This window comes from Dromiciops gliroides, chromosome 1 (genome assembly GCF_019393635.1).
Source record: "Dromiciops gliroides isolate mDroGli1 chromosome 1, mDroGli1.pri, whole genome shotgun sequence".
Classification (NCBI taxonomy): Eukaryota; Metazoa; Chordata; class Mammalia; order Microbiotheria; family Microbiotheriidae; genus Dromiciops; species Dromiciops gliroides.
Genome location: NC_057861.1, coordinates 750,581,714 through 750,608,094, shown reverse-complemented (window position 1 = coordinate 750,608,094; position 26,381 = coordinate 750,581,714). Strand labels below are relative to the sequence as shown.

The 26,381-nt window shown below is 40.6% G+C and overlaps 1 protein-coding gene across 10 annotated transcripts in view; it reads right to left on the bottom strand.

The window, feature by feature from the left end:
• ERC2 (ELKS/RAB6-interacting/CAST family member 2) overlaps nucleotides 1-26,381 on the bottom strand; it is a 1,007,143-nt gene that overhangs the window by 561,998 nt on the left and 418,764 nt on the right. For 6 of the 10 annotated variants that reach the window (XM_043976675.1, XM_043976684.1, XM_043976674.1 and 3 more), the window contains 4 exons: nucleotides 25,581-25,721; nucleotides 23,217-23,357; nucleotides 18,990-19,025; nucleotides 7,978-8,171 (listed from right to left, as the gene is read on the bottom strand). In XM_043976675.1, coding sequence (XP_043832610.1) covers nucleotides 7,978-8,171; nucleotides 18,990-19,025; nucleotides 23,217-23,357; nucleotides 25,581-25,721 — 512 coding nt within the window. The remainder of the gene's footprint in view (nucleotides 1-7,977; nucleotides 8,172-18,989; nucleotides 19,026-23,216; nucleotides 23,358-25,580; nucleotides 25,722-26,381) is intronic. The other 4 variants (XM_043976679.1, XM_043976678.1, XM_043976681.1 and 1 more) reach the window with 1 other exon arrangement.

Below are 26,381 nucleotides of genomic sequence, written 5' to 3'. Positions count from 1 at the left end.
ATGGAATTCTAAAAATAAATAAGAGCTGAACATGATCACTACAGCACTGATTTAGAAGTGGAAGGCATCACAGAGTTCATCTAGTTCAATCCTTTCACTTTACAAAATGGGAAACTAAGGCAAAGAAGGTTGAAGTGACTTGTCCGATACTGCAGGACGTATAAATAGCAGAAGAAAATTGTAAATTCAGATCCTTCACCTGCAAATTCATTTTCATTACACTACACTGCAGTCATTCACCAGTAGAATCTATTCATTCCTTGTTCCCCATTAACACTTGTAGGAAGACGTAGCTTCCCTTGGGTTGAATTGTTAACCTCTCAAAAATGGTATAAAACCATCTCCAACCAACTCAGCATAAATACATTAGCATACTCATGAATTTCAAATAGAAATCCACTGACAAAAATGGCTCATGATTAGCATCCCTGTCTGGAATGATACCCAATGGATGCTTCTCATACCTGTAGTTAGGTATTCATGTCATATAAAATTCAAAGCCTTTTTCAGCTCACATGCCACCGAGACTTCATACCTCTGTAGTAACAGAATGCTTCTGGTATAATTTTGCAAAGTCAACCGCCATCTAATGAAATGAGAAGACATGCGTGGCGTAATGGGAAATATACTTAGTTTAAAGTCAAAGGGACTGGGTTCAAATCCAGCCATTGGCATTTCCTACCCATGTGACCATTTAACCTCTATGGGCTTCTCTGGGCTTCAATTTGCCCCCTGTAAAATAAGAAGGTTTGCTGATATGGCCTCTGAGGTCCACTGTAGCTTTGAATTCATGAGCCTTTGAGTTCACTGGTATCAAGGATCCCCACTTTGAAAACTCTTCTACCAAATTATGTTAACAATTGCTTATAACTGCTACTCCTGGAGTTGCCTGGGACATTTATGGATTAAGTGACTTTTCCAGGGTCATAGAACCAGGAAGCATCGGAAGCTAGAGAAACCCAGCTAGTCTCGACTCTAAAGCTGGCCCTCTATTGACTCTGCTGTGTTGCTTCTCATCATAGAGATCTTTAAGCAAAGGCTGGTTTAAAAGGTATCAGAAGGAGCAGCTAGGTGGCACAGTGGATAAAGCACCGGCCCTGGATTCAGGAGGACCTGAGTTCAAATCTGACCTCAGACACTTGACAATTACTAGCTATGTGATCCTGGGCAAGTCACTTAACCCTCATTGCCCTGCCCAAAAAAAAAAAAAAAACAAGTATCAGATACTTTATATAGGTAATTTCTTGAGCAAGATCTCCAAGCTTCAGGCCTCCTTTAAAAGGGTCAAATTAAATAATGGTCACCAGATTAATAGCATAATCTTGGTAAAACTTAGAGCAATATTTTAAATTATTACTATTATTATAATCATTATAATCATTATTGATATTATTTCAGTGAGAAAAAACAACCATTGCTAGGCCTTTTTCACATAAACTTTCTTTTTTCTTTCTTTTTTTTTTTTTTTTTTTTTTGGTGTGGCAATTGGGGTTAACTGACTTGCCCAGGGTGACACAGCTAGTAAGTATCAAGTGTCTGAGGCCAGATTTGAACTCAGATCCTACTAACTGCAGGGTCGGTGCTTTATCCACTTTGCCACCTAGCTGCCCCACATATACTTTCTAACTCAGTTTCCTCATCTGTAAGATGAGGGAGTTGGAGTTAATAACTTCTAAGGTCCCTTCACCTCTGAATCTTTCTTTCCCATAATTCTGTGGCCCCTTTCTTATCCATATGATACCTTAATCTTACTTGAAGAAAAGTTAAGACCAAGGCATCCATATTAGAGACACACAGCTTCCACTTTCATTTCCATTTTTTCTTCAAATAATAGTAAACTGGTATGAGAGCCCCCCAAATCAAATTTATTTGTTTTATTTTTTAACCACAGCTGTAATTTCTTTTGCTTGAAGAATTCCCGATGAGAAAATCCCCTCTAACGATATTTTAGCGTCTGCTCTTCAGCTCGCAGTCTGAGTGATTTGCCCTGTGTCACCCAGTCAGGATGTGGGGGATTAGAACCCTGTATTCCTATTTTTTTATCAATTTGGAAATAGTGCCCACTTCTATTCCCAGGCACAGTCAGACCCTGAAGTGTGCATTTACCTACTCACTAGTACATCATCAGCGTGCTGTTTTTTTCTTTCTACTCTACTTGAACCAAAAAAGGCTCTCCATGGGTCTATAAGCAGGGAAGTGGCCTTTGTTGGAACCTGCTCCCAGGGACTAGGAGAAGGAACACATAATTAGGGGCAGATACCCTGGGATTCCAGGCATCAGCTTGGTTCACAGGTAAGAGGCCCAGGAAGTCAAGTTGTCAAATAGAGGAAGCCATTTGCCCACCCAAAAAATGCCTGTAGATCACTTGGGGGCAACAAGCAATTTGAAAAGCAGGCCCCAATGCCAAATTGTATTAAGAGGAAGATGAAAAAAACAAACAACTCCTTTCAGAAAGAATTTCAGGGCCTATTCATGTGTCCACATCCTGGGGTCCTGTCTATGAAATTTACCGATTGTGGAGTCAACTCCACTGGGAAAAGAAGGAAGTTGGATTTCTAGCCTAACAACAAAGCTTCAAGAAAACAAAGACTCCATTTGGATAAAAAGTGGGAATGGGCAGTTCTGCTCTAGGGAGCCAGCAGGCTCTCAACCCAGCGTCTTCCCTCACACGTGACTGATACCACGGCCAGATTACAAATGGGGTCCTCGGCCAGGTCAGTCCCATTTCAGATGGGTGACCGCAGAATCCCTTTAAAACCAATTTCCAATCTCGGAATCGTAGACTTAATTACAAACATTGCTCCACAACCTTGGAATGGAGATGTCTGTCCCCGCGGCTCAGAGATCTGTAGCTTCCCAATCTTATGAGGTATGAATTGTAGGGTGGGAGCCAAGAGCATGAGATATGGCCCAATCAGAAGGAGGCCGTCTCCCAATGCAAAGGAGAAGCGAGGGGCTGAAGCCACGTGGAGCCCAGCAGAGAAGGCCTTGGAAAAACCAAACTGTTTCCTTCCCCAAAGAAGCCATCCTGCTCCCCCACCCCCACCCCAGATGCCTGCCTTCAAATGTTCTGAGGCTGGAGCAAAGATGCCACAAACTGTGTTCCCTGTTAGACTCAAGACAAAGAACCCAAGAGAAGAGGGACAGAGCTGGTCTGCAGCATGTTTTGTGAATTATGAAGCCTGGGAGGCAACAGGTTTGAGGAGAGAGACAGAGAGGAAGATAAGGGGAATGTGCAGAAAATACATAAAGATAAATGCCTGTAAAAATCCCTGTTGTCTTAATGCACACCAGATTGAAGAAATAAAAATGTTAATACCCCCTGGTGATTTAAAGCCCCATCCACTTAGGACCTGTTTTCTTCACTTGAAAATTATGTTATGTATACAATACCTGATCACTAATTAGCATTCCTCTGGGCCTCTTTTTTTATATGAAAGCCATTTATAAGAGGTCATTAGGCCTCCAAATCCCTGTGAGAGAGAAGAATGCAATACGCATTACTGCGTATGTTTTGGAGTGGTTAAAGATGGGGCCACTGCGCCTTAGTGGTCCAGAAATCAGGATGACCCAGGTTTCATCTGGCCTCGGGAAGCTACTAGCTCTGCAGCCATGGGCACTGGGGCGGTCTGGTTTGGTGAGAAAAGTGATGGATCTGAGATGGAATCCAGGGAATCTGCCGCTATCATTCAACAAGCATTCATTAGGCACTTAATGTATGCCACACACTGTGCTAAGTTCTGGGAACACAAAGAAAGAGGTCAAAGACTTCCCGCGCTGGGGGAGCTTGTATTTTAGGGAAGGAAGAGGTATAATACGTGGCAATCTGCCTTGAGAGAAGACTTTTTCATGTTGAGAGGTCTTCAGAAAGATGAAATCACCTCTCTGATACAAATACACAAAATACGCATCTATACATCAGCAAGCACACGTGGGGGTGCACGTGCGTGCACACACACACGCACACGCACACATGCACATGCACACACACGCACACGCACACACGCACACACGCACACGCACACGCCTGAGCTAGGAATGTCACTTAATCTCTCTCAGCCTCAGTTCTATTATTTGTATGTAAGAGTCGAGGTCACGGAGTCAGTAGGTCAATTATGACTATCCACTTAAAGGAAGTTATAACATAGTATACCCTAATACCGTAACCAGATAAAAATACATAATTGATCAATTAATCAATCAATCAAAGTTTATAAACAAAGTGTCAACAGTCTTTCAGAGTCATTGGATGAACCACAGAGAGGTTGCCAGGAAATCTTCTACATAGAAGGAGGATGTGAATGTACCCTGGGGGGTTTATATAAACCAGGTGCTCTCATTCCAGACCCAAGGGATTTGGGCGAATGAGCAAAGGGAGAGAGCATTTTAGGCTAAGCCCCTGCCTGAGGGAGAGCAAGGCCAGGGTTTACATGGGATGCCTGTGAAATGAGGGACTAGGATTGTAGCCACTCTTCTAGATCTAAATCTCCAACCTCGGGCTGTTCAGTCACTTAATCTCTCCAATATTCTGGGCGCCTCTGTAAGGGTTTCACAGAACAGCCGACCCTGCAGCAGCGGACAGCTTCCCCATCGGGAGTTCTCTACCACATGAAGTCCCAGGTTGGGAGAAGTGGCTACCTTCCGTCCTTCCCAACAACCACAGCAGCAGCAAATATGAGACATAGGAATCATTAGGCTTTTCATGCTCCCCGAGAGGAGAGCGAGGAGGCCTGAACACAGGGCCTGCATCAGCCATGGTACACATCAGAGGCTGCCTCCTGAAGCAATGACCTCCCTAAGCACTGCACTCTGACCCAGGAATCCCTAGGTTCTCTCCCTTTCTTGGCAAACTCTTTCTTCTTCAACAACATGACCGACATGGAAATGTTTTTACATGATTGCACATAAATAACCTATATCAAATTGCTCACTGTCTCAGGGCTGGAGGAGATGAGGGAGCGAGGGAGAAAATCTGGAACTCAAAATCTCATAAAAACAAATATTAAAAATTATCTTTGGGGGGGCAGCCAGGTAGCGCAGTGGATAAAGCACCTGTTCTGGATTCAGGAGGACCTGAGTTCAAATCCAACCTCAGACACTTGACATTTACTAGCTGTGTGACCCTGGGCAAATCACTTAACCCTCATTGTCCCGCCCCCCCAAAAATTGTCTTTACATGGAATTGGAAAAAATAAAATACTGTTGTTTGGTTTTTTTTTTTTAAAGAATCACTAGTGTCCCTTGGAGCTCAGCTCAAACACCACCTTGACATGAGTACCTCCTACCCCTACCTTGTATCTCCTCTATATGGATACAGATAAATACATGTACATGTGTTTCTGTGTGTGTGTGTGTGTGTGTGTGTGTGTGTGTGTGTGTGTTTCCCTCAATAGAAAGTCTTGAGGTCAGATGCAGTCTCATTTCTGCCTTTGTATCCTTGTTTGGCACACAGTGGGTACTTAATAAGTGATTGTTGATGGGTCAATTACCCTCATCCCTCTGCTGTGCCCCAACCACCATGGGGCCTTTCAGAGGGGCAAAGTGGAAGAATTTCTGGACTCGGAGTAGGGGCAGCTGGGTTCTCTCTCCAGTTCTGCAACTAACTCACTCCATGACTTTGGGTAAGTCATTTTACCTGTCTAGGCCTAAGTACCCTCACCTATAAAATGAGGGGATTGGATTAAAGACCTCAAAGGTCCTATCCAGCCCTAGATCTCTGATCCTATTAGGATCATACCAGCCAAAACCTTCTCTGAGTTTGCTTTACATAACTAAATCTATGGATGAGGAAGAGAGGGGATGGAATAGGGAAGAAGAATAGGCATTTATTAGGCACTTACTATGTTCCAGGCACTGTGGCTTTAAGTGATTTACAAATTTTATCTCACTTTGATCCTCACAACAATCCTGCAAGATAGGTGCCATTTTACATTGGAAGAAACTGAGGCAGACAGTGGTTAAGTGATTTTTTCCCAGGGTCGTGCTACTAGTAAGTGTCTGAGGCTGCATTTGAACCCAGGACTTCCTGACTCCAGGCCCAGCACTCTATCCACTGATTCACCAAAATGCCTCTAGATTAGAAAAAGAAAGGAATTATTGGGGGAAATAAGCACAGTATTAGTTCTAGAGCTTCCTAGAACTTCCTAGAATATGATGCTTCCTGTCTTTTCAAAAGATCTAGAGCATGCCAAAAAAAAAAAGATCTAGACCAAAGGCTCTTTTTTTCCTTTTCCTTTTTCTTTTTCTTTCTTTCTTTCTTTCTTTTTTTTTTTTTGACAGAGCAATGAGGGTTAAGTGACTTGCCCAGGGTCACACACAGCTAGTAAGCATCAGGTTCTGAGGCTGGATTTGAAATCAGGTCCTCCTGAATCCAGAGCCAGTGTTTTATCCACTGTGCCACCTAGCTGCCCCCATTCCTCTAATTTTGACATGGGAAAAGATTACTACATTGTTTCTCATATATTAGATTTCTCGCTTGCTCTCTCTCTCTCTCTCTCTCTCTCTCTCTCTCTCTCTCTCTCTCTCTCTCTCTCTCTCCCTCCTTCCCTCCCTTTCTTCCTTCCTTTCTGTCTCTGTCTGTCTCTGTCATGTGTCCAAAGGTGGAATAGATTGCCCCACACTATGAGGGTTTCCCCTGCTTGGAAATCTTCACGCAAAGAAAGCAGTCAATCATAGCAGGGATTTTTGTACAAATGGGGATAGGGATGGATGGCCTCCAAGGTCCTTTCCAGCTCTGGTTCCCTGGGATTCTTTGCTGAAGGTATTTGTTCTCTCTCTTGAATGGCAGGGAAACCAAAATTCTCAATGGACATGTCCAAGAGTATGGGAAACTCCCAGTGAGACCAATACAGAGAAAGCCTTCTCTGCTACTTATGCCCCAAGAGTACTGCTTGGGGCCCCTGAAAGGTAGTTAGGGCCATATAAAAAACAATATATGACAGGCAGAACTTGAACCCAGATCTACCTAACTCCAAGACCAGGTCACTATGCAGTGTGCCAGACTGTCTTTCCCACCGAGTCATCCAATACCTTCTATCTAAAAATGTGATTCTTTCTTCTTTGAGAAAATCAATCAATAACCATTTATTAGCCACTAACTATATGCCAGGCACTGTCCAAAATGCCAGAAATTTAAAGACAAAAGTCTATTTCCTGAAGGACCTTCCGTTCCAATGGAGAGATGGGTGTGTGTGTGTGTGTGTGTGTGTGTAAAATGCATGTGAATGAACAAGAGGTAGACTTGGGAGAGAGGGAACAAACAGCTTCATGGACAAGGTGGTATACGAGCTGTCTCTACAAGGCAACCAAAGATTCCGAGAGAGGTAAACAGGACTGTGTATAACCCATTCAAAAAGTTCTCTGAATATTGTCCCAGGTACCAAAAGGTATCAAGAAGGCCTGACATCGGCCAACGTTAATTTCCAAACACACAGACTATTTGTCCTGCCTGCCCAAATATGGTGGGATAGGATATAAGAGGCTGATTTGTCATTTCACTTCCAGATGAAGAAGCTCCCTCCACAAATGCAGGTAGCATAGAGTCTCAGACAATTGTCCAGAGCACCAAGCCGTTAGGAGACTCATCCAGGGTCACCCAGCCTATAGGTATCAGAGACAATACTCGAACTCAGATCTTTTTGTTTCCAAGACAGGCTCTCTGAGGTCTCTATCATCCAAATTAAATACTTTATGAGACATGAGATGTTTCTCTCCAATGGCGACTCAAGTTATGGTAACTCAACCACAGGCTGAATTTTTAAATTTAATCTTTTAAAAACCCACCTTTCAAGGGGCAGCTAGGTGGCGCAGTGGATAGAGCACAGGCCCTGGAGTCAGGAGGACCTGAGTTCAAATCCGGCCTCAGACACTTAACACTTACTAGCTGCGCAACCCTGGGCAAGTCACTTAACCCCAATTGCCTCACTAAAAAAACAAACAAACAAACAAACAAACAAACAAACAAACAAAAAAACCCACCTTTCGAGTTCAGCAATTTTCTTGTCTTTATCGTTCTTTTCATTCTCCACTTCCTTGAGGATCTCCAGGAGTCTGTCCACCTCTGCTTGGGCCTTGCCACACTCATCACGGTAGTAAGATGCCTCTTTGTCCAGCTGCTTCATTCGATCTGCAAATTCAGGGTTCATCCTGGAGTCTTCCTCGACATTATGAGCCTTCAACATTATATTTTTAAGGAATAATCAAGACAACAGTTTAGAATGATAAGAGGTAGAAATACCAAGGGCCAAGCAAGTCAACTTATAAAACATTAAAAAAAAAAAAAAAAGGATTTTGGGTGTTTTGTCAATTGAAAAAGAAATTGTTGCCAAGTGATAGGAAGCAGACATCTTGTTAATCTGAAAACAGTTAGTTACAGAACCTGAGTTTATACAATTTCTATTTTAGTAGGTTTTCCCAAGGGATGAACGAAGTTTCATTTGTGCAAGAACTAAAGACCTTTGTTTTTATTTGTATTCAAAAATAAAAAGACATACAATGGTTCTGGACAAAAATGACTTCATTAAGTTTTGGCCTCCCATAGGCAAGTGAGTGCTACAAACCATACTCCCATTTTCCCCATAGGAAAAGTCTATGATTTTGTGCTGTTGCTATTTATCACACGTCCAACTAAATTTATAAGTTCCCTGATGTGGGATCAGGTCTTATTTAAACTTGGCATATCCCCTCAGGGCCTAACCCAGCGGTTTGCCCACATTAAGTCTATAAGAACTTTTTGTTTTGTCGGTATGTGCATGTGATTTCATCAGAGTGGGTAGAGAACTCTCAATGAGGAAACTCCTTCCTTTAATAATGATTGCCAGTACTCATCTGCAATGTATTCAGAGACTGACTGGAACATATATATTTGCATTAATGTCTGCTTCTTAAACCACTTGCCCATGGTCACTCAGCCAGTATGTGTCAGAAGCAAGACTTGACTCCAGGTCTTTCTTTCTTTTTTTCTTTTTGGTGAGGCAATTGGGGTTAAATGACTTGCCCAGGGTCACACAGCTAGTAAGTGTTAAGTGCCTGAGGTCAAATTTGAACTCAGGTCCTCCTGACTCTAGGGCTTTATCCACTGCACCACCTAGCTGCTCCAGGTCTTTCTTTCTTAAGGCTAGTCATTTCTCAGTGAATATTGGTTGACTTCAATTAAAAGTGGTTAATTGGCCACTTGAGATAACCTTTATGGTTTGATAAAATGTAAACTACTTGAGAAAAGAGACTCTTCCTTCCTTCCCTCTTTCCTTACTTTCTATCTTCCTGTCTTCCATTCTTCTATCTTTCCTTTCTTCCTTCCCACATTTCTTCCCTCCCTAAGCCCTTTTCTCCCATCTCCCTTCCCTCCTTCCTTCCCTCTCTCCTTTCTTTCCTCCCTCCTTCCTTCCCATCCACCTTTCTTCCTTCCTACCTTCCTTACCTCTTTCCTTTCTTTCCTCCCTCCTTCCTTCCCATCCACCTTTCTTCCTTCCTACCTTCCTTACCTCTTTCCTTTCTTTCCTCCCATCTTTCCTGGCTCCTTTCTTCCTTCTTTCTTTGTTTTATCTTTATATTCCTAACACTCAATGCAGTGTGTGACACATAGCAAACACTTAAATTCATGAATATCTGTTTCATTAAATTGACTTCATTTTTGATCTCCAATCATTTCAATAGGCCATGGTGGTTGAAATGAAGACACCTATCTTCCATCATAGAGGCTTGCTAAAAGTAACCATGAAGGGGTTTTCATGTGACATTCAGACCCATTAATCCTTTTTCTTTTTTTTTTTTTTTAAATGCCTCAACTGGTCACCCTCAACCTGAAATATCAAAACGATGGAGAAGCACGTGAACACAGACCTGCAAACACATGCATGAGTGGGGGGGCACATCTACGGACGAAAACAGACATCATGAACATGACAAGAATAACATGGCAGGGTCATTTGCAGCCAAAGCATCTCAGTTTTTGGCTGAAATCATCCCAGACAGATGGCGACAAGGAGGCAGTACAGTGTTTAGCCTACCCCTTGTTTCCCATTATTCCTAAATGACTTCTTCAAAGAGCAGGCAAGAGAAAAACAAGGAGTTTAACCACAGTGTACATTCAACAGAGGAACTTCAGAAAACTTTTTTCCCCCTTTAAAATCCACAGATCAAAATAACAAAACGTTGAGCAGTTTGAGAACGTAGGCCCTTCTGCTAGCCTATTATGTCCAGCAGGGATGTTGGTTACATTATATTTGTCGGAATTTCAAGGGAAGAACAAGGTAAGCAAGCTACAACCAAGAAGGGGGTCGGAGGAGACATGCGTGGTTAGAAAAAAATCCATACTAATCTACTACTGGGAGAAGGTTGACACTCTTTGCAATGATTTGGTAGAAAAAATAAAATTCCAAAACTCAGTATGAACAGAAATAACTATTGCATTTATAGCAGAAATAATCATTATTTTAAAAATGAAATTGGTTGCATGTAACATATTGTTTAAGCATGAGGATAAGAAAGGAAACAATTTTGCTTTCAAGTTCTGTTCCTCTGATGGAATATCTTGGTTTTTCCATGGACTCAGTAATAAGGAGGACAGAGGAGCATATAGGCCAAGCATAAAGCATCTTCAGGTGACTTTTGGGTTAGAGCGGAGCTACTGAGGGGCAGGGAGGGTTTTCCCTTGGCTTTTGAGTCCCCAGAATGTAGCTGAGTGTCCTACAAATATTAAGCACGTAATTTTTTTTTCATTGCATTGAATTGTGCCTCTCATATCCCCAAAATATATACATTTGAAACTATTTCTCTAACCTACTCTACATGTTGAATTGAAATCAATGATTAGACTTTTAAAAAAACTATCAGAAAATTGGAGATAATTGGAAGCCTAGCCCTTTGGAAGCCTTTTTTTAATAAAAATATTTCTGTAATTAATTTAAAAGAATTATCTCAACCCAAAGAAAAATTTATATAATTTATAATTATGTATCCAACATTATAAATCCCATGAAATTTCTTTTTACTAAATATATATCTTGAGTATATATTCTGCATGACTCATATGTACTTGTATTGTTTCTTCAAGTAGACTAGAGGGAAGGGACTTTCATTGTTGTCTTTGTAACTCAATGCCCAGGATAGAATCTGATACCTAGAAGGTACCTGGTATATATTTGTTGATAATGGATTAATCTAATTGTGAACTTTAGAATCAAAAATTAATTGACATTAGGAATGATGGTAACCAGGACACAGTTAAAATTTGGGAGATGCTTTAAAATGACTAAAAATAGGAGTTACCATTTAAGAAGTGCCTTTACTTTTAGAATGTCTTAGTAATATTTATCAGCAAGAAAGGTTTAAAAAAAGCCTATCACAAAACTCTCTCTGAAGGTGAAGGAAGTTTCTTAATCTACAGGGGGTCCATGTTTTTTTTTCAATTTTGATAATTGTATTTCAACATAATCAGCTCTTCTGTAATCTTATATTTTTTTTATTCATTTAAAAACATGATTCTAAGGAGTCCATATATTTCACCAGACTGCTAAAGGGGTCTATGTCACAAAAAAGGTTAAGAACGCTCTAATCTAAACAGTTTCCCTAAAAATTCACCCTAAAAAGGAAAGGGGAACATTTTTATTTTTGAAAGATTCTTTTTAAAAAGGCAGAAACATATCAAATGCTTCAGATTAAATTTTCAAATAACTTTCTTCAGTGTGCTTCTGGGCACCACGACGATTTAGAGGGATAAAGACTGGGCCTGGGATTTCACTGATATCAAGACCTCCCAGGATAGGAAACTCCTTTTCCCAGGGTAGGTTCTCTTCAATACATACAGTCTCAGTGAACTGGCTTAGCTCTAATAGTGACTTGATCAGATTCACACCACCAGCATGTGTCAGGAAACAGTTGAACTGAGGGACTTGTGAGTCCAAAGCCATTTCGCTCTCTGTTCACTTAACCAAGACAGACATCTATCTTTTGGTATAGACATATTTAAGTAGATCGTGTTAAGGATGGTAACAGGAACTGCCGTAGGACACATTTCTCTAATATTGGTAATGTCTACTGAGAAATCAGCTCCTATAATGGAAGGGGAAGTATTGCTTGCTAAGTGTGTCTCTGTTAGGTTTTTCTTGCTCTATAATATTTAACCAACTGTAAACCCTTGCATGCACAAAAAGCTTTTAAAAAATTTTAAATGGGCCATAGAGATGGTAAACTGTGAATTTTCTAGCACCTGTCATTGGCATATGGATTTATTCATGGAAAATGGGGAGCACTTCAGATGAGAGACACCTGGGCATTCTCTAATCCCCATGAGTCTTGGTCCTTGGTCCTTCACTCTGAGAAACATTTCAGGGAAAATCAGCTCTCAGATGAAGCCTATTTCTTTAACAATGAGAGCAGCCTACAAAGACACCATTTTCCACTGAATGAATGTTGGCTTCCCAACTTGGCCAAGCCTAACTTACAGGCACCAGCCTGGCCTCCCTTCCCAATGAATTTCATCAAGTTTCATAGTGATTGGATTTTGCCAATCAGATTTGGGGTGAATTTTAACTGTACTGCCCTTGGCAGCCAAGAATCCAGGTGGAAAGGTAAGGGTTAAGAATTCTGATTCAGTGGGACCACTTCCCCCTTCCTTTTGAGGGTCTTCACGTTTAAGACAATGGCTTTTATTTGTCCTCATCTCCAGTTGCAAGTACTGAAATGCACTGATTCGGATGCTGTTGGCTTCCAAGTTCTCCTTCCTTCCTAGAAATCTTACTCACAGCTGGCTGCCAACATCAGGATCTCTCACCAACTAATTCCAAGGTCCAAGGGCATTTTTTATTTCCTACAGAGATTCCACAATTCTTCCATCTTCTTTCCAACTGGTACAAAAATCATTGAATCTGATCGTCTAAACAGAGCATAAGGGGTATCTCTCTGTGGTCCTTCCTCATCACTGGTCAAGAATCAGTCAGGAGAATACAGGTTTAGAATATGTTAGGGGATTGCTCATTTATAGTTTCTAGTAAATATTTTACCAGGACTCTGAAAGCATTTTTATTTAATGAACCCTAATTGCTGTGAAACAAAGTCCCAAATCACAGGAGACCCAGAGGCCTCTACATGGGACTCACTCAGAGGAAATTTGAGATTGAATTTTACTCGTTAACTACTTCAGGGAATGCTTAATCCTAGTATTATTTTCCCCTCAATATATCTGTGAGCTTTAATTCTACTTTTAAGCAGATTCTGAAATCGCTGAATGCTTACAAAAGGATTTTTCGTCAATGTCTACAGTCTCTATATTCTATATCTAGTATTTCATCAATGTCTCCATTCTCTCAATAGTCTGTATTTGGCATTTCACAGATGTCTACAGTCTCTATCTGGCATTTCATCACTGTCTATACTCCATATTTCAAAATGAAATGTCAACGGTATCTCAGTCAGGTCTTATCTGTCACTATGTGAGGAAGGCATTTTCTCACAAACAGTAATAAATAAATGCAAGTTTTGAGCTTCATTGATATGGGAAAGTCTGGCTTAGCAGCTACAGGTAACTATGGAAAGCCAGGCTGAAATGCCAAAGGAGCATCCAATTGGCATTTAGAAAGAGTAGTAACAGAATCTTCCCTACACGTTTGTTACTGAAACAAACTCAGAACAAAATCAGGACTGCTGATTTTCTAACAAATAGCATGGGTGTGCATTAAGACTGCAGAATATACACTCCCTGGAAGGAGGAGGTTTTCAATTCACTAAGTTCAGAAATCAGATCCTGTTTACACTACACTGGGCAAGACTATTTGTTAGCTTAACTAAAACACTGTTCCATCCCCATAGGTGTCAGGGTAGCAAAGTGTTAACTGAGCCCAGAGACCTGTGATGATTTTCTTTTGAAAATCCCATTTAAATGTGAGGCCTTCCTGGGCTATTATAATATGTTTTCACTTGGTGATGGGCCCTAAGAATTTTCATGAAGACAGAGCACTGGGTTTCAAACAAACAAATGATTAGCCTTGACAATAAAGCATAAACAGCCCCTAAGGAATGAATGGGTGTGATGACTGTTCTACCCTGCTGCTCTGGGTTTTTAGCAGTGACATGTATAATATACTCATTTTTTTAAAGGACTGCCGAGTGTCAGAGCTGTGGGGTCTTAGGGAGAGTGGGCATTGCTTTAACAGGATTTACATCCTTTAAAAGCAAGAGCTGAGGAAGAAACTGCCTTTGAAGTTATAAAATAATCCCCCGTTCAAAAAACGTTGCAGAATTGAAAAATCTGGAGTAATTTTTAGAAATCCAAGTTAGATGAAAATTGGGGGTAGGGGTGGGGAGCAGACTGAGGAAAAGGAGAACTGTATGCATCTATCTTATTATCATCTGAATTATTTTTTTCCTTCTCTAATCTACATATTAACAGCACATAGATACTTCTACTTAAAGAATAAGCTTATAAAGTGACTCTCATCACTGTTCTTATAGTTCTTATATCCAGAAGCATCATGGTAACGGCATCTAAACTGGTTTCATTGGAAACATTTGCAATCTAGTATAAGAGTTATACCAGATGGTGTGAATTTCTATTATTTGCTTTTTCAGAAAGAGTATTTATCTTCTCATATTAAGAGAAAATAGGAAATGGGTTAGGAAATAATTATTTTTCCCTGACAACATTAATAAAAAGAGTATCACCTTCATGCAAGTAAATACTTTTTAAGACCCTTCAAACATTGATGACTATATTCCAATTGCAGAATAAGCCATCTTGTTAAAATACCGTGTCCTGTCCCAAAAAGCCACTTAAAAAAATAAAGATTGAGATCAGGCCTCTATCAGCAAAGTCGAGAAATGATTTTGTACACACCTTGCCAAAACATACTGTTGCTTGAATACCCAGGTAATGAGGGCTACTGTTGTTGTTGTTGTTATTTTATAGAAAGACTAAAGGAAATGAATAGATTTATCTGGTACATTGAAGGAATTCTCTATTCCATTCTGTATTGTTACATTGATCATGAGACTGAATGGAGAAATTTAATTTTCAAAAACTGGCTGAAGGAAAAGATTTGCTACCACAGAAGTAAAGATCATGATGGGTCGTCCAAAGCATGTGTTTATACTTACTAGCTTAAAACTGCCCTCAGATTTGGGATATACCCTGTACAACCTAGTGCATGTCACTGGAGACCATTTTAGATTTCCATTGTATAACAGGAAAGACTTGGATTTGGGGGGAGGCAGTGCCAAGGTGTTTTTTTTCCTGTTTATTTCCTTTGCAGACATCAAAAGTTTCATTTATAAGAGGCAGCCCCTTTCCTAGGAACCAATGTGGAAGATCACTGAATTAAATAACAAATGTTTAGCTATTAAGGAGCAAAAACACAGGGAGAAACAGTATCTAAACATCTAGAAAAAAATGATTAAAAAGACCTGTGGACGGGGAGGGGAGGGGAGTAAACTGTGGCTATCAGACGTTTGCCTTCTTTGGCCCTGTGAGATGGCTGGTAGAGGGAACCTCGGGTGCGCCAACTCCCTTCAGAGGCGCAAATGGCACCTGCTCTGTAACCCATCACATAGGGCACCAAGCCTTTGGCCAAGGTCAGACCAAGACTATGTGTGAGAAGCAGGGCTAACACCCAGCACTTCCCGACTTACAGGCCAAGGCTCTAACACCACAGTTTGCTGTCTCCCTTGCCACCTGTTAATGATGTCATTATGTAAAATGCACAATTCAGCAAACTAGACAGTCTAAAGATGTGCAAGACATTTATGAAATGCTATGATCTCTTTTAATCAGTGAGAAGCAATGTTCCAAAGCGGAAAGAGCCTTGGCCTTGGGAAGATCAGGTTCAAATCCTCCCTCTTTCACATACTGGATGTGTGACCCTGGGTGAGTTACCTGAGCTCTCTGGGCCTCAGGAAGTTCTCTAAGATATGAAGCTATGGAAGCTTGGCTAGCCCTCCCTCCCTAGTGGAGGGTCTTTCCATATTGGGATTCCCTATAGTGACAAAATCACAGGGCTTCACACAAGAACTGACCTCAAAGCAGGGAAAAATTTGGCAAAAGTTTAAGAAAAAAAAGATACGTCTGCATGACAGATAGATATAGAGAGATGATGAGAGAGACAGAGAAAGAGAAAAAGAAAGAGAAAGAGAGAAAGAGATAGAGATGGATGAATGGATGGATAGATAGATAGATATAGAGATGAGGGACGGATGGTAGATGGATAGACAGATGAATGGATGATAGGTATAGAGTTGATAGATGGATAGATACATTGATAGATGATAGAGAGGTGAATAGATGGATTGATATATATATATACATATAGATATAGAGAGAGATGATGGATAGATAGTTACATAGACATAGATAGAGAGTTACATAGACAGATAAGATGAGAGATGAATATAGAGAAAAGATGATAGATATAGATTCAAAATTTGTTATTAATAAATTAGATAAATTGGGTTGGTTTCAACTTTTTCGACATTGTTCAGTTTCAATTTTAATAGCTTAAAACTACAGGGAATATCCTGTATACATCCAGAATAAGAACCAAGGAAGAAAGAAAGATATAAGTAAGAAAAACACGTGTAATATTTATAATGGCAAGACTTAAGTCCCAGGGAGTTAAAGACTAGTAGTCGCATAGTTGAAAAGTGATGGCTATGAGAAATGAGACTACAAGACCCATAAGAAATACCAGGAAGTTGGCTCGCTGTGGTGTGCTCAACAGCATGCTCCAAGAACAAAGGGGAAGAAAATGAAGGCATTTATTTGTACCTGGGCAGAGGCTGTGTAGGGTAAAAAAGATGCCAGTAAGCTGCACTTTGGAGGACTCTCCTAGAAAGACCATTGCTCAGAAACATAGCTACCAAAAGTTCTCAAGGACCTTTGTCTAAAGGACAAAAAAAGGTCATTCTGCAAAGCTCTAATGTGGCTTGAAAATTATCCTGACTTTAGCAGCAGCTAGGTGGCACAGTGGATAAAGCACAGGTCCTGGATTCAGGAAGACCTGAGTTCAAATCCAACCTCAGACACTTACTAGCTGTGTGACCCTGGGCAAGTCACTTAACCCTCATTGCCCAGCAAAAAAAAAAAAAGAAAAAGAAAAAAAGGGAAAACAAAAGAAAATTATCCAGACATAGAGGCAGATTTTCTAAAAATAAAACAAGAAGAACCCAAATTTGCCTGGGCTTCGGCCACATCTAATCCCAAATCCTGAGTTCACACAGCTTTTCAGAGAATACTGGGGAGTCAGCAGCATGGTGAAGTCCCCTAATTCCTCATTTTATTCCTTAAAAGTGGGATTACAGCAAGCTGTAACCAAAGTTGAGCTTTCTGCATTCCTGCAAGGAGTCCTTAGGAAAGCATTTCATTTTTCAGAGTGGAGAAAGCTTCAAGCGTAAGTCTTCCCAGGCTGGATAGCACTTTGCTCCCCCCAAATCTCTTCACTTATTTTCCTTTTCTCCCCACCCCCCCCAACCTGTTCCTGGCCTATTTTAACCTTTTCATCAGAGGATGAGAACAAGGAAAGTTTAAGTTGCCCAAATTTGCAATTTGGATACCACTTTGAAGGAGGCAGAGGCGTGATTTTTTAAGTTAAAGGGAAGTTTCAAGAATACTGTAGGGGGTTTTAGTGGATTTTATACTGCTCCCTATAAATTACAGGACAGAATCCATCAACAAACATTTATTAAGCAACTACTACATACCAGGAACTGTGCTAGATGTTGGGCAGGGGCGGGGACAATATGCCTCCTTACTTGTGTATTGACTATACTGTCTGTCAAGAACATACTTGCTCTTTTTTTCCCCATCTCTTAGAATGCCCAATGTCTTTCAAGATTCAGCTCTAACTGCAATTTCTAAAGCAAAGGCTCTTAACCTGAAGTCTGTGAACGTGTGTGTATACACAAATATTATATATTTAAATATATAAACTAGGTAGATATAAATACATAATGTATATTTGCACATTTTCCCTTATAATCCAGTGTATTTTATGTTATGGCTTTTTCAGTAAAAATGTGTTGAAGGATAGAGTCATGTATTTAGGCCATGTCCTAGTATTAAGGGCAACCAAGAATTTCGGGAGTTATTTGAGGGCAGGGTATGTCTCGCTTTTTCTGTTTTCATTTTTGTTCCTTCCCCCATTGCTTAGCACACAGTAAATATTGAAAATGCCTTTGGACCTTCATTTCCTAATGGAATATCATACTTTCTTGTATTGCCATTTTGGCCAAGTTAAAAATGTTGGTCGTATGCAAAGCAACAGACAGAAAAGGATCTGTTCTGTAAGTTTCAAAAAGTAAAAAATCATTTTTTCCCTCCTCAACAAGAGAAAGAAACAAATTGTTCTGCAAAGATGGATAGGCCACTGAGCCACTGGGCGGGCGTGAGGTCTTTGAAATGAGAAATAGGAATGTTTCTAATGGGTTAACTTTTGGATGTTGCTCTGTGGGGCAATAAATGGACTCATTATCATTTGTTACCATAATGCTGAATTTCTGTATATCCTGCAGCAATGGTGGATTTTAAGGTCTTTTAAAAGCCTCTATAAAGTTAGCATTGTCCACTGTCAAATCCCAGAAATGCAATTTTTACATCCACACCCATTTGAATCACTCTCAACTGACAACAATACGTATGCTTCATTTATTATTACTTCAGTGTATGCCCCTGAAGGTATTTTCTGGATAGAGATTGGCTAGTGTTTGAAGGATCTAAAAAAGTAGTCCAGGAGTCTAGGTTTAAAAATGGCCTTTGGGAAGGTTCTTCTATGATTGAGGACTTCAATTCAGGCAATAACTTATCTGGGGAGGTTGTTAATTTCCAAATTTCACTTTTGAAAGAGCCTCTCCAGTCCCCCAGTCCATTTCTTTGGATGGAACCAAAATAAAAAATCGTCAAGGACAGATGCTAACACTTAAAGGAAGGGCAGCTTCGACGCCATATTGGCCCACAGGATCCTCATGCTTGCATATGTTACAGCGGCGGACTTTCAGAAATGACTTACGGGGTTGTACATCTGATTGAACAACTGCTCAGCTTGCTACATTGCAAAGTTGGGGAGGAGTGGAGAAGCACAGACAGGGAAAGAAGGAAAGATTCAGGAAAACAGCATTAGCTCAACCAACCCAGTGCATTTTGCACAGAACTCGTCATTTTAAAAAAGAAAAGAAAAGAAAAGAAAAAAAGACGATGAAGAAGAAATTTCAATTGCTAAACATTCCACGGTGAAAGTGAGAGGCAGTAGGGGAACAGAAATGTTGACTTTGGCTCCTAAAAAGAATAGCTGGAATAAGAAATTTAAGGTTTGTGTTACTTTCCCTTTCTCAAGTCAAATAGCCCATGAAATAAAGAAAGCTGTCCACTCTGGATGATGCATGAAGTGCGGGGCTTCAGCAATGAATCACGGAGAGTGCTTTCAGCCAAGCCTGTAATTTATCACCCAAACTTCAAAGACGGTAATAATAAAAGATTAATTAAATCTTATCACTGAATTTATGACTCTTCTTTTGTATTAACACAGGCTTGAATTTTCTATTCAATACAGATTTGTTGTTGTTGTTGCTTCTTGGAAAGAGAGAGTTTAGCAAACAGCAGATTAGCAACGGCCAAATATAGACAAGCAAGGCACCATAAGACAGAGAATAAAATATTTCAAAGGGGATGAAGAAGACAGAAAGATATCCCAAATCCCAAATGATTCGTTGCCCATCATTCTCTTAGACAATTCATTCATAATCGGTGAAGGAAATAAAAATCTAAGAGACCCTGGATATTAGGAAGCTCCCAATTACTTAGAGCCATCCTTAACTTTCTCCTATTAAAATTTCTGTGGAAAAAAATTTTAGGATTATAGGATGTTTCATGGGCTGTTAATGTTGCAAATGGTCCTTTTTCTCTGAAATTTGAGTTAAATGAGTTATGGGGCTGGAGTGTCAAGTACAAGAATTTAATCATTAAAGGGGTGCCCTCCCAACCCCCTGTTTCTAGTCATAATTACTATGAAAACATTAAGAGCCCTTTTAGGAACTGAAAAAAAAAATATATATATATATATATATTTCCCTACCATGTGGGAGAGTATGATAGAACCATAGACCCAGAGCTGGAAGGAACCTAAGAGGCTTTCTGGTCCAAACTCCTCATTTCACAGATGAGAAGACTGAGTCCCAATGACATTAAGTGACTTGCCTATATTCACACAGGTAAAATAAATAATCTCCATTCTTTTCAGCCCAATAAAAAGAATTACCTTTTTTGCCCTCAGAAGTAAAAAACAAAACAAAACAAAAACAAAAACAAAAACAAACAAACAAAAGAAAAATGCAATACTACCCCGAATTTTATGGTAGATTGCTTTGCTCCTTGCAAATCTAGGGCACATTTCCACTGGGAATCTATGTTGTATTTTTGGTATAATAAAATTATGTTTTCAGTTTTCATTTAGTAAATCTTTGCATTTTTAGTCACAGGCAACATTCTCATTCATTCTCATTCTCTCTCTCTCTCTCTCTCTCTCTCTCTCTCTCTCTCTCTCTCTCTCTCTCTCCCCTCTACCTCTCTCTCCACCCAAACACACTCAGACTTTTATAACTGCTTATTTTTCCATGACTAAATGATGTCTTTATACATACATTCATAAAATGTTGGCTTAAAATTTCAAATATTTCATGGAGATTTCCATTTTTTTAGGTGATGGGTACTTGAGGTTTTAAAAGAACTATTTATTACCAAAAATTAAAGACTACTGGAAAAATATTTTAAACTTTTGAATTCAGTTAATGACACATGGCCAAAAATAACAAAATTATATTTGCAGGTTAGCCTTAGGCATAAAAATATTTAAATGATAATTACCCTATTTCACCCCATTAAAATGGACATCAGTTTGTTTAGATGATAGTGTGAGCAAAGATTTGTTGACACTTCCAAATTACCTTTCCATTAACTCAATGTACCTTATGTGGTCAGGTGACTGTTGTACATTAATTTCATTCTAGGGCCAATGGGAAAGATGAATTTTTCAATGTTCACAGGAATGATGCTGTTTGGCCTGGGATCTAAAGTGTCCTCTGTGCCGCTGCTTGAGAGTCAGGAGGAAAAACCACAGGTTTTTCTACTGTGGCTACCATGAAAGCACCAGAGAACGTAGCGTGAATGGTCTGGGCACAGATTGATCACATCATTCAAATGCAACATATGGGAGTTACAAGCAAAAACATATAAGACTCCCTTCAAAGAGCTTCGGGGATTAAATGGCTCCTGAATGAGTCCAAATCGAAAGCACGCAGTTCAAATAAAGAACTAAGAAAAGAAGAAGAGAAATCCCAAGATGTTACAAGGATGTACTCTTTATAAATACCTCTATTTTGTTCAGTGGCAAGGGACTTGGGCAGAGGGGAGGGGTTTTGCTTTCATTTTAAAGTTCTTGCTTCTTTGGAAAGATCACAGTCAGTTTGGGGGAAGAAGCATCAATTAAGGGCGACCCAAAACTCATGGGTTGATTTCCCTTCTTTTACATAGCGCCACAAATCTATATTAAACAGAAAAGAGCATTGGGGACTGTCTATGGACTTTGTACCATCATGGGATCATAGCCTTTACAGACTGAAAAACTGAGGCTCAGGGAATTCAGTGGTTTGCCAAAAGTCACATAAGGAAGTTAGCAGCAGGGCTGAGATTGAACCCCAGGTCCACCGGCTCCTGCTAGTTTCTTCCTTGTACCATATGTGTAGTATGTGGCTCTATTTTATACTCAGTTGAAAGCCTCATGGTAAACTCTGACCATTGAGAGCATATGTAAGAGAGATGTTCAATGCTGCAAGAATGCAGAGTTAGGGTGGCCATAAGGGGGAAAAAAAAAAAAAAGAATTGAGCTATCTCAATGGAGAATGGCCTGCCTCGGAGGTAACAGATTTTGCAATACTGAAATTCTTTCGAACAGATGCTGGATAATCATTTGCTACAGAGGGATATTCTGTGTATGTCAAGATCGGACTTGGTGACTTCTGAGGTCCTGTCCAGCCCTGGAGTTCTAGAATTCTGATCTCACAAAGGTATGTTACTTAATTTGCTTTAATACAATTTGGTTCTATAGAATACTGTTGGCAGTAAACAGGATGGTGTCTGGGTCTTGGCAGCCACTGTAGTCATAAGGGGAATTGACCCGTGCCCCATGTCTCTCTGAATCAGTTCCATCTATTTCATATACAAACCACATTCACATAATCTTGTATAACCATTTCTCCATATCCCCTGCTTAAAAAAAGATAGCCCGTTACATTTCCATTATACTTGCCATCACACCATTTTTAAATATTCAGAATAATTTCACAGTTCCCCTATGATCCCCACCCGTTTTTCCCTTATCATCCATCTATCAACATTTTCCTATTTCACTGTTACAGATTACTCCACGTAAGTAGTTTAATTTTACTCAGAGCAGTATTGGATTCAAAGAAACTTTTATCTGGGCTTCTGATTGGCTGATAAAGGTGCTGCTGAAGGAAAACAGAGTGCTTAAGTCATAACGTTCTGAGCCGTGCGAACAATGAAGGCAGACGGAACCAACGACACAGGAATCAAGTCAAAAGAACAAGGCATGATTGGGAATGCATCCACAAAAACCACTCAAGTCACTTAAGCTCAGAATGCAGAGATCTCCTTTCCTAAAGGAAGCATCCATACAACATGCTCTCTTTCGTAGTATGCCCCCCGCCCCCGCCTTTTTTATTTTTCTCTTTTGCTGGACAAATTGGCATCCGCTAACTCTGTCCACTAATTGACTAGGCTGGTCGCTGGCTACAGATTAAGAGTTATCCAGGGAAAACCCTGCAGAGTTTCAGCACAAGAATTCGACACCCTTTCGCTGGGAGTGGAAGTTTATAATTTACTATGCGCCCCTTTAATTCTTTGGTTTATTGCAAACATTCCCATTTATCTTTGACCCAAGTTTAGATTTGCCCGCCGAGTGACGGCTGGTTTTTATAATGCCCTTCACTTCCACTCTGGTATTTTCATCAATTTTTCAAGCACTCTTTGGACAGGAAACCTAACATAACTTTTCAGGTTCACAGACAGATTTGAAGCAGGCTCCTTAAGAATAAAGAGTGTTTAATTCTCCTATCAGCAGACGGCAAAAGATAAGCGGGCTGCTTGTTTCTGAGAATGGGCCCCGTCCTTCTCCATTACGGCCATTCGTTTTCAGGGGGGCAGTTTCTTGGCCTTCACTTACCTTCTTCAATTGCGCTTCCAACTTACTACATTCTTCTTTCTTTTGTTCTATAGCAATTTCCAGGGACTTTAATTTGGAATCCCGCTTCAGGCCCGCGGATGCCAAGGAAGAGGCATGTTCCTTGAGGTCAATTAGATTAGACTAAAACAGGAAAGAAATGGGAGTAAGACAAGCATCCATCAACAAAGAACCCCTTTTCCGATGGAATGTTCTGACTTTATAGATTGCCATAAGCAGAGGCCAAAGAGCTGCTAGTCTTGGAGACAGAAGGACTTGGGCTCAAGTGCCACCTCTGGGTGAGAGCCTGGGCCACTCACTGAATTCTTCTGAGCCCCAGAGGGAGAGAGTCAAAAGTGAAGATGAAAGAAAAATAAAAGTGATCCATCATTTTAAAAGGTTTAAATCAGCTGTTGTTGATCTAAATTGGTAGATGAGTTTTCTAAGGACCGGAGGTCCAGGGCTGAAAGGGATTTCAGGGGCTTTTGAATTCAACCCCCACATTTTACAGATGAGCAAACTGAGGCACAAAGACGTATTTTGCCCAGGGTCGACATTTTGCAAGTGCCTGAGGCAGAGACTCCACCCAGGTCTTCCTAACTCCAAACCCAACACTCCATTCATCCAGATGATATCAAAGGGCCAGGGGAAGGGAGGACAAAATTAAACAGAGTAAAGCAGAAGAGGGAGAATCAGTAGTCTGCAGATGAAAAGAGACCCTTCATTTCTGTCTTTGAACAACCCTGAATAGATGGAATGTTCTGATGCTCAACATAATTGTTCCATCTCTATGCAGATACTTGGCAGAGAGTGTGTCATCTGGCTGCCTTCCCTACCCCACTCCCATCCCCATAAGATCATATTTGCAAAGTGCTTGGGCACAGTGCCTAGTATATAATGGGTGCTTAATAAATGCTGGCTTCACCCCCACACCCACGCAATGACCAGAGCTCACCCTCAACCAAAGTTGTCAACTGACTTACACAGATTGTTTTTACTGGTCCTTTGGTACTCATCATTTATGGCCTTGAGTCTGGGTCAATTTCTCTCTCTCTCTCTCTCCCTCTCTCCCTCTCTCTCTCTCTCTCTCTCTCTCTCTCTCTCTCACACACACACACACACACACACACACACACACACACACACACACACACACACTACATACATATAGAATTCTAGGCCTAGAACTCTAGGGGACCTGAGAGACAGTCTAGTTTAGTCCCTTTTCCCCTTTACTGATGAAGAAGTGACGTCCCCAGAGATGAAGTGAATGGCCCAGCACAGCCTGAGAGTGGCTATGTTAGGGTCAGAATCCAAGACCTCCAAGTCCAAGACAAGTCTTCTTCCTACTACACCAGTCTATTTTCAGGTCTTATCTCACCTTTGAATGAGAATATAAGCTTCTTGTGAAGAGGAATGGCCATACATTGTGTGGGGGCAGGGGGATAGATAAGATCAGGGAGATGGCAGAGTGAGTAAAATGCCAAACTTGGAATTAGAGAGACCTGGGTTCAAAACCTGTCACTGACAGTTAATATCTGTGTGACCTTGGGCATATTAACACCCCCTTTCTTTTGAGCCTCAGTTTCCTCATTTGCAAAATGAATATCTAATCCCTGGAGAATCAAGAAGTGACCTGGAGAACCCCCATGGTGACAACCACAGCATCGTTAAGAGGTTCAAATAAGATGCTGGCTCATGTTATTAGCACAGGGCTTTATGCCAGGAAGCTGTTCAGCCCATTTCACTGACGGCCATGATACTAATCGTGATGGTGAGGCAAGAGCACCCAAAACATAAATAACTGTTAAAACCTCTTTCCACTTTAAGGTTATAATTAGTAAAGTGCTTTTACAATTTAGAATATAGAAATGATTTTTGCTTAAGCAGAGATTGCACCATCATGATCTTCAATCATACAAAATAAATAGGTACATATACATAGGTATAGGTACATTTATATGGTGTATGTTCCCAAATACATATGTATGTGGATGCATTTTATCTGGAATTATGCTTTATTTGGCATGGGAAAATCCCAGCATGGAAACTCCCTTTACCAATACAAATTGATACCTGTTCTGTAACGTATAGTCCCAGAGCATTGCCTAGAACACTGAGAGGGGAAGGGCTGTGGGGTTGTGTCAGAGCTTGAACTCAGGTCTTTCGGCTCCATTATGCCATGACTGTAAGAAACACTTGCTGATTTGAACAGAATTGTAGAAAACATTTCCCTCGGAACACCTACAGTTTACATTTCAGTAGAGTCCTTGAAGGTCCAAGTGGCTCCCCCACAGAAGTCACTGATGAGACTACTCGAGTGGCATGATCACAAAGAGAGTCCCAAGCCTGACTGTGCACACTGACCTCTTTCTCGGTGAGTTCAGCTTGCAAAGCATTGACTTTGTCCTTAAGATCCTTGTTCTCTTTTCGGAAGGATTCAATTTCTTCTAGGCGTTCTCGATCATCACGTTCCCGTTGTTCTTTCAAGCGTTCGATGATTCTCTCCTGTGGCAGGAGAGAAATGTAATGAGAAAATGTGATGACTGGATGCTGGGTCCCACTGAAGCAAGGAGGTAGGGTCAACATCAACATGACTAGGGGCTTCCCAGTAGCAGAAATAAGGAGACAGGGAGGTTCCTGGCCAAGAACTTTGGATCTCAAGGCATGTAACAGCAATGATATAAACAATGACGATGATAGTAATAATTATGAGAACAATAATAAAACCACTGATAAGTGGTTTAGGGTTTATCAAGCTCTCCAGTCAGTCCATAAACATTTGTTAAGCACCTACTATGTGCCAGGCTAGGCTAGGAAAACAAATACAAAAAAAGCTAGTCTTTTCCCTCAGGGAGCTTACAATCTAATGGGAGAAGATCACACACACACACATTATTTCACTTGGTCCACATAGCAATCCTGGGAGGTACATGCTATTATTATCCTAATTCTATGGATGAGGAAACTGTGGCATACAGGATAAATGGCTTGTTCAGGGCTGCACAGCCAGGAAATGGATGAGCTGACATTTCTCCTCCAGGGGGTGTGACAATGCAGAGAGCTCTAGACAATACAGCCTCAGACACATACTACATGTGTGACAACGGGCAAATCACTTAACCTCTATCTGCCTCAGTTTCTTCAACTTCAGATGTGGGAAGAATA